The sequence below is a fragment of the Podarcis cretensis genome (assembly GCF_951804945.1).
Source record: "Podarcis cretensis genome assembly, chromosome: 14".
Lineage (NCBI taxonomy): Eukaryota > Metazoa > Chordata > Lepidosauria > Squamata > Lacertidae > Podarcis > Podarcis cretensis.
This window is the reverse complement of record NC_137183.1, coordinates 46175885-46184630: the sequence shown is the minus strand read 5'-3', so window position 1 is coordinate 46184630 and position 8746 is coordinate 46175885. Positions and strand designations below refer to the sequence as shown.

Genomic DNA, 8746 nt, shown 5'->3' with positions numbered 1-8746 from the left:
CATGCTTAAAATCTACACTGATGCCTTCCTTGTAAAGTGTTTGGTCCAAGGGTTATTGGTATGTCACGGGGAGGGGGAAGGAGTTGGCATTATGCTGAAGTCCAGTAGAATGTCCTTGCCTCTCTAGCCAAGATGAAAGCTACACAGCTCATGTCCCTTTAACTTATTAGTCAGAGTTGAAAAGCAAAGGTATTTAAGTTTATTATGCATTCATAGTTGGAAGTAGAGGGACACGTGTGTGTTTAAACTCATGTTACATGAAGATTATATGTACCTTTTCAGAAGCACCTTTCCAAAATCCTACAACAGAACTATACTTGATTTTGATGGTAGAATCTGCACTTTCTGAAATTTGTCATACAATTCTGGCACATAATCAAGAGTTGCCCAAACTATCTTTAAGTATTTATTTCCTATTTCAAAGGGAGATACTTTGATATTAATTTATGAAGTGTGACTTTGGGGGACAGAAAAGGAGCACATGCTTGGGAAGAACTAACTGAAGTCCTGCATCACAACATAAATCAGGATATTTAATTGATTTTTAAAAACTAACAAGTGCATAAGGTTATCTTGTAGATTGAGCAGTTATATAGCAGGAACAGTGGTTTCAATTTTACTAAGGAGTTACCAAGGAATCTTCCTGCTGGAAAACAAGAGCATTAAATGTCCCTTATTAGAGAAACTAGGGCCAGACTGAGCCTACCTCTAAAATGCACACAGCTTCAGTCACCTGAACTAAATTACTCTGCAGACTTGAGTAAGTTCCAAGGATGTCATATAGTCTCTAGATTTTGTTAATAGCACTGACTATGTCTAATGCTCTTTACCCCTTCTCCTTACAACTTCAGGCAATTATTCACTCATGGGCTGTGGTTAACAATCCCTTCAAGCACCAACTTAATGTACACTCCCCGTGCCCGCTGTGGGATCAGTTTGTTTGTTACCTTGCAGTGATCAAATTAGTTCCATCAGTCACAAGGAAAGTAGATATTTTATTATTGGTCACAGAATACACTGTTGAGTCTAGAAGGTAAGAGCCAATCTGCATTCAGTTGAAGTAAACTCACTACGAGTCGCAGTATGGCAGCTTGTATTCTTCTGGTCCATCAAGCTCAGTGATACTTCCTCCAGCGATCATGCTCTGAATAGCCAAAACAAACAGTTGCAGTCTTTTGGATATTAGTATATGGAAGTGCATGCTTCATTTAAAAGGTTTAATCCCATATTTCCATGTGTGTTCAAAACAGCTTCTAATTACCATGACAAAGCTAAACAATGACATACTATATACGATCATTAACCAAATACCTGGGAAAAATGGGTTTTACCTAACACCTGACAGCAACATGGCATCCAATTAAACATTCAGTTTCCCAACAGTAAGCAGCTACATGCATCTGGGAAAATTACAAATTTCCTATGAACACAACCTCCCCATTTCTCCAGGACAAGGACTCAGAGCTATACTTTGGTTCAATTTAGGTATCCCAAGAAACTTTAGTAGTTCCAAAAGGAAGAGAGAGAGAGTGCAACTGATGCAATCCACCATAGGTCGGGGCATGAAGCACAAGCAGAAAATCAACAGAACACATGCCTTTCCCTAAAAGCATTAACAATTCTCCTCTCAGAGGACTTACAGTACAATCGCATCTTACGCAGGGAGATATACGCATATATGCAAAAACTGCTATACTTGAACCACCCATTAGTGTGCTTACATTTCCAGAGCCAGTGCACTGAGTGGGCCTTGTCCCCCAAGCAAAGCCATCACATCATGTTGGCTCTGGAAGCCTGAGGGTGGTCATGCAAGTTCTTGTGGGAACCTGGGACAGACCCACAGTGTCTTGCAAGAGCACCCCAGAGCCTGCCTGCTGAGCAGGGCTTGCCCAGTAAGCAAGGGAGGGAGGTTAAAAGATCTCTGCTTTGCATGCATTTATCATGTAAAGTTGAAATCGTCCAAGATAAATGTGTGAAAGATGCGACTGTACTGTATTTACTGCTGCTTTTTAGGTATACACAATGAAAGTTTTACTCACTTATATGGTCGAAGCTCCACACGTAGCTGAGAGCCACATAGGCAGTTAGCATCATGGCGATGCCACCAATGCCTGGTTTCTTCACATCAATGTACTTTTTGACAAATCTGTCATAGCCTAGTGAAAAAGAAACGTAGTCTTAGCCATACAGATAGCAGAGGAACACCTAGTAGTGATAAGTGACAGCTACACTAAAAAGCTAACAGAATAAGGAAATGAAGTCTTGAGCCCAAGATCACTACTTTTGCAGCCTGTTGTTTAGTTCCATTGAACTCAGTGGCCTCAATGAGACCTATCTTTCTAGCTAGTGTACTTAGGCTTATAGCCCAAGTAGGAAATTTATCAAAAATCAGGCTTTTACAACAAGGCTGTACCATTTAAAATGGCTACATTAAGACATATGCTTAAGAACAGAGAGAAAGGGACTGAGAACTCAGGTTAAAGCTGCAGCTCTGTAGAACAACAAATGTTTTGCAAAAGGCCTTGCGTTCAATTCCTTCCTGTCCAAGTAACTGGGCTCGGAAATAAAAACCTGCTTGAGATGTTGCAGAACTACTGCCAGCTCTACATGGGGTAACAGCCCTCTGGTTTTTTATTCATAAGCAGCCACTGCCTCTGTATGTTTTTATGCTACTCCTGTTGATTTTGCTGTTTTTAGTATATGCTTGTTTTAAACTGAAGGGTAGTGTACAAGTCCTTTAAATAAGTAGGAACGAAGGCCAGAAACTGCCTGTTCAGGGTTGTAGTTCTGTGTGCATTTATTTGAGTGTGCCAATGAGCACAGTGGAAGTTAGTCAAGAGTCGAAATGCAAAGGATCTGGCTGCAAGACTGAGGAGACTTGTGGCTCAATCCTTTGTCTTTTTACTCTTATGCTACTAAATTCAATAGAAATATACTCCCAAGTATGTATTTGGATCACACTGAATGCATCAAGTGGGATTTAAAATCTGAAGGTGGATCACAACTAGATTTTCAAACCCCATGAAGCCTTTATTTCGTTGGCAAATTAAGAGTATTTCAATGGAAAGTGTGATCTGTTGTACACTGAATCCTGCCAGTGTTTCTCAGGTATAACACTATTGGCATAAACCTAATAGGAGACTTCTGAAACTGGTTATCTGCACACAAAATGTTGGCGTTGAACAGATTAAATATTCAGCAAGACAATCACATGCATACAATTCCTGCCACAAACATATGCTCCACATCAGATGTTTCCCAGACACTCACCCCCTCGGATACTCGTAACAATTCCAGCTGGGGTGTAATCTCGAGTTGCTAACCAGTTTGGCAACTGCCCCACTTTTACATCCAGCAGCCTCATATCTTTTACTGGAACTAAGAGAAAAAAAGAATGTGAGGGTGGGTATCTGCTATGACTTACCCATCCCTATTCCAAGGAGGAGGAACTAGTGGTAACATAAGGCTCCCCCTCCCCACCTCCCCTCGGAGGCAACCACCGACTTCCGACATCTTCAAAAGATGAATAGGCAAATTCATGGAGAAGAAAGTTATTGGTGGCTTTTAGCCATCACAGCTATGGCACAGCCTCTTCGGATGGAGGCTATAAATATTTCCCAATACCAGTTACTGGAAATTGGAGGAAGGAGGAGTTGTTCCTGTGCTCAGGTCCTGCTTGCAGGTTCCCCAATAGAGGCATATGGTTGGCCACTGAGAGAACAGGATGCTGGCCTAGGTGGGCCATGATCCGTTAGATCAGAAATGTCCAACTGGTCGACCGCGATCTACAGGACCTATTTCCGTGGGCGTCGAGTTGACATTTATTTTCTCCCCTCCGGTGGGGTGGGGGAAGAAGGTGGGCGGCTGATAGGTGGCTTTATCACTGTGTGCGACTGTCAGCGAGTTCTTGTAACCCTCCTTAAAAAAAAGCTCAACAACACCCCCCCCCCTAAAAAAAGCTCAACATCGCTGGGCAACCCTCCCCCTAAGAAGCTCAACAACTCTTTCCACCCACGCATGCTGCTCCTCCCTCCAATGGGTTTTATACTCCCAGTATTAAAAAACTGCCCGTTTTTTTTTAATACTGGGAGTAGATCGCTGTCTCTTGGGAGTTGAACGTGCCTGCACTAGGTTATTCTTATGGGGTGGGGGGAAGGGGAGTTCGAAGCTTTGTCTGCCGAACTTCTGCCTGACACTGACACACAAATGCAAAGGAAAGCTGTTGGGAGGCAACAAAGAGAAAGGTTGGGGTGAGAAACGGTGGCCTCAAGGGCGAACCCCAGCAATGAAGAGCAGCGGCCTGGCGCTACATTGAGAAGGACGTCTCTTTCTCAGAAGGCGCTTCTTTCTCCTTCCACAGAACAGCGGGGCGCTTCTTCTCCGGGAAATGGGAGCAAGTTAATCCCAGCACCGCCCAAGCCCTGACAAGAGCCGGGTCACCTTGGCGTCTCCCTCCCTCCCTCCCTCAAAAAGCGCTTACCGGGTCGGTCCGCCATCTTGAAGCCGCTGTAGTGTCTCCCTGCTGCTCCGCTCGCAAGGGCTGCCGGGAGAAGGTTGCTCGCGCGGGGGCTCGTGGGAAAAGAAGGTCGCCCTCTCCTTGGGCGGTGTAATGGGCGGGCCTGGCGAGGTGAGGGGCTGGGCGGAGCTAGTTTGGGCGGGAAAGAGAAGCCAAGTGATTGGATAAGAGCGGGACGTTCTCCTCACAGGTGTCTTTGGCGACCATCCTTGGCGCGCGCGCACTTGAGGAGCGAGATCCACTGAAGGCAGTGGGAGTTGCTTCCTGAGTAAACAGGCATAGGGTTTCATATTCCGCTTTTTTTCTTTCCTGAAGGGGAGCCAGAACGGCTTTTCAGCTGAAAAATACCCCAGTCAAAGAAAACACACACAAAAGCAAAACAACAACAACAAAACAAGCCCAGAAACAATAAGCTCTCGCATAGAAAATACTCTCTTAATAAATGACTTAGACGAAATGTTTGTCCAAGCCACAATGAATTAATGAAATTTGCTTTTGAAACTGACCCCCCACACAAATACTATTTTTTTAAAGGTTTTAACAACTATTTTTCGTTACTGGTTGCTTAATTTCTGCTGACTTTTGTTGTGTTTTAACCTTTCAAAAGCCACCCTTAGTGCGGCAAAGGATGGGAGAATATATTAAAATAATATTGCTGTTCTATATTTCTCCTTTTAATATAAATCTCTCAAGTTGTGTAGCATAAAACTGCAAACGTCGTAACACGATGCATTCTAAAACAATCACTAATCCAAAATATAAAAGCAATAAAAAGGCACCTCACCTCCAAAAAAAGAGAAAAAGAATACAAAGGCATACCTTTTAAAGAGAAATGATTTTGAAACATAATCTTCTAATGATTAGACAATTCCGTTATTTTATTGCTGATTGATTTGTTCTGTATAAACGCTGGCTTCTGCTTTTATTTTTATTGCTTTTATTAGTCTTGGATGTTGGGGTTTGTTTGTTCAACCCTGATGATCAGATTGAAAGGCAGGATGTTAACATTTAAAAATTGATATTTAATGTAATCCAGAATGATGAAGGGGATGTAGCAATTCTCTTATGAGCAAAGGTCACAGCATTTGGGGCGTTTCGGTTTAGAGGATAATAGAGGTTTGCAAAAATATGCATGGCATAGAGAAAGAGGCTACAGCATGTTTTTCTCTAGAACTCATGGGCATCCTGAATGTTGGATTCAAGACAGATAAAGCACTTCTTCATACAGCACACAGTTAAACTATGGAACTCACTGCCACAGGAGGCAATGAGGAGGTGGCCACCAACTTGAATGGCTTTCAAAGAGGACTAGAAAAATTCAAGGAGGTGATAAGAAAATAAATGCTCCCTCAATTACATAAAGGCATATTGAACTAATAAAGGGAACAGCCATGTTTCTTTTCTCTCCGCTGTGAGGCCTTGAAATAAAATGCATCTTGATATAAAACGTATCCCCATGAGTCAAACCCCTTGCAAATATAAAGACATGTAATAGTTTGTTTTGCAACATTTTTATATTAAGTGCTTTGTAACAACTGATCGTCTTAAAGCTTTCAAACTGTTTGCAGCTTACACTTGAAATCTATGCAACCATCTTTTGTTTGTTTGTTATTATTTATATATATATAATTTTTATTTATGATTTTCAATTGTATACCTTTCAATAATTTTACAATCATTTTAACATTCTGAAACTCGACTTCCTTCCCCCTCTTTCTGCAGTTCCTAAAATTTGTTTTTTATATATTTTTTTTCTGCATTTTCCAAATTAACTTAATCATTTATTCATCTACTTTAAATGTGTACTCTTATAAAGCAGTTATTACAACAATCCTGCCAATGTTCTTATCCATTTACAGTTTGTTTGTAAATATTCAATAAACCATTTCCATCTTTTGTTTGTTAAATCCTTTTGCTCTTTATGATTCCTGTAAAAATTAGTCTGTGAGTTTGTGATTGTATTTTGTAAATCACCCCGTCAGGCATTGTCTCCAGCTATCAGTTTCCAGTCTCATCCTCTCACGACACCTAGGGGGATGGAAAAGCCAAAGATGAGCACAAAATCTTGTTGCCTCTGTCATCACTGAATCAGGTATGACTCACCTGTCTCACATGTACCTAATCTATGTTTGGCACGAGGGAGTAGGTAGGGCAGTTCGTAAAAAACTTTTTTTTTGGAAAATGCCTGCTCCAAAGGTCTTATCTTACTACACTAGGGATTATATAGCTATACGTATCTGAAATTTCATGCGTATCAGTTAATATCTTGACCCTGCTCCACTGAATTGAAATTTCAGCCTTCACGACACAGGAAAATGGCCAAGTAAACAGCTATTTTCATGGAGGAGGGTCAAGATATTAACTGATATGCATGAAATTTCAGATACAGTAGTACCTCGGGTTACATACGCTTCAGGTTACAGACTCCGCTAACCCAGAAATAGTACCTCAGGTTAAGAACTTTGCTACAGGTTGAGAACAGAAATCGTGCTCCAGCGGCACGGCAGCAGCAGGAGGCCCCATTAGCTAAAGCGGTGCTTCAGATTAAGAACAGTTTCAGGTTAAGAACGGACCTCCAGAACAAATTAAGTACTTAACCCGAGGTACCACTGTATAGCTATATAATCCCTAGTGTAGTAAGATAAGACCTTTGGAGCAGGCATTTTTTAAAAAAAGTTTTTTATGAACTGCCCTAGTAAAGGGGGATATGAGCTCGGGGCTTATCTCAGTTCGGGGTTTTCTCTCTTTTGCCTGCCTGTGGATACAGAGAGGACCCTGTTGCAACACTGTCCACACAGTGGGTTCCCTGGCTACTGACGCCTTTCTAGAAGCAGGAACAAGTCACATGCTCACGGGCTCTTTTGGCCAGGTGTCACGAAAACCTTGATGACTTCTTCGCCAGACTAATTACTCAGGAAGAAACATGGGTCCATCCAAACAAAGGAAGCACTCTGCCTTACCACCTCCAAAGTAGGCATGTGTCCAAGCATCAGTGGGCAAGGTCCTGCTCACGGTCTTCTGGTACCAGCACGGAGTAGTGATGATGGATTTCCTGGCAACGGGTACCACAGTTTCCGGGACATACTACGCTTCACTGTTGCGGAAGGCCATCAAAGGTGAACAAAGGTGTCTGCCTCCTGCAGGATAATGCCCCGGTTCACAACTCACATGTTGCTCAGATGGAAGCACAGTCCTGTGGCTATGAAGTCCTTCCTCACCCCTTTATTCTCCTGACCTCGCACCATCAGACTTTCACCTCTTTCCAACCATGAAGTTAATTTTGAAGGGCAAGCTTTTTCCAGATGATGAAATGCTCATTTCTGGGCTCAAGTCATGACTTCTGATGCAACCTGCTGATTTCTACAGATGAGGTCACCACAGCTGCATAAAGCGATGGGAGAAGTGTGTGACTCTTGCTGGTAGCTATGTAAAGGTAAAGGGACCCCTGACCATTATGTCCAGTCATGGCCGACTCTGGGGTTGCGGTGCTCATCTTGCTTTATTAGCCAAGGGAGCCGGCATACAGCTTCCGGGTTATGTGGCCAGCATGACTAAGCCGCTTCTGGTGAACCAGAGCAGCGCACGTAAACACTGTTTACCTTCCCGCTGGAGCGGTACCTATTTATCTACTTGCACTTTGACATGCTTTCAAACTGCTAGGTTGGCAGGAGCAGGGACAGAGCAATGGGAGCTCACCCCGTCGCAGGGACCCAAACCGCCGACCTGCTGATTGGCAAGACCTAGGCTCTGTGGTTTAACCCACAGCGCCACCCACGTACCCTGATAGCAGCAGTGCTCTTAAACACCAGTTGCTGGAAACCACAGGTGAGGAGAGCGCTCATATGCTCAGATCTCATTGTGGCTTCTCATTGAGGCATCTGGTTGGCCCTTGTGAGAAACGGATGCTGGTCTAAATGGACTATTGGCTTAATCCAGAAGGCTCCACTTACGTTCTGATGCAACCGTCCTGAATGCATGTTCTGTTGGCACACGTACCTCCTCCTCAGGGCCAAGATCTGGACATTCTGAGTGCAGATCCATGCTTGATAATTCACATGTAGAGAAATTAAGGGTCATACAGGGACCTAATAGTGAGCAGATCTGCACTATTTGACAAATAGCCATTTCAGAGCACCCCAGCAGGTGTCAGCCTTGCTTAGAAAAAAAACAGCCTGTTCAGAAAAAGCTGTTAAATTTCTCCGGCTGCTAAGAGGTTCTAGAAAGGCTTGC

The 8746-nt window shown here is 43.1% G+C and overlaps 1 protein-coding gene and 1 long non-coding RNA gene across 2 annotated transcripts; one reads left to right on the top strand and one right to left on the bottom strand.

Moving 5' to 3' along the window:
* Positions 1 to 975: 975 nt before the first annotated feature.
* On the bottom strand, positions 976 to 4633 carry ATP5MF (ATP synthase membrane subunit f). Its single transcript, XM_079954100.1, has 4 exons — positions 4481 to 4633; positions 3271 to 3378; positions 2040 to 2156; positions 976 to 1144 (listed from the first exon to the last, which is right to left on the bottom strand). The coding sequence occupies exons 1-4, from the start codon at positions 4494 to 4496 to the stop codon at positions 1116 to 1118; spliced, it is 270 nt and encodes an 89-aa protein (XP_079810226.1). The 5' UTR covers positions 4497 to 4633; the 3' UTR covers positions 976 to 1115.
* A 1066-nt stretch (positions 4634 to 5699) lies between these two features.
* On the top strand, positions 5700 to 7625 carry LOC307203370. Its single transcript, XR_013833200.1, has 3 exons — positions 5700 to 5879; positions 6499 to 6608; positions 7284 to 7625. It is a non-coding gene; the product is annotated as an uncharacterized lncRNA (long non-coding RNA).
* The last annotated feature ends 1121 nt before the right edge of the window (positions 7626 to 8746 follow it).

Bases quoted from the DNA above. Each gene is read 5' to 3' on its own strand.
- ATP5MF (XM_079954100.1), bottom strand. The intron at 2,157-3,270 runs GTGAGTGTCTGG...CTTTTTCACTAG, and splicing joins TGTTACGAGTATCCGAGGGG to GCTATGACAGATTTGTCAAA. The intron at 1,145-2,039 runs GTGAGTAAAACT...TTGGCTATTCAG, and splicing joins GTGGAGCTTCGACCATATAA to AGCATGATCGCTGGAGGAAG.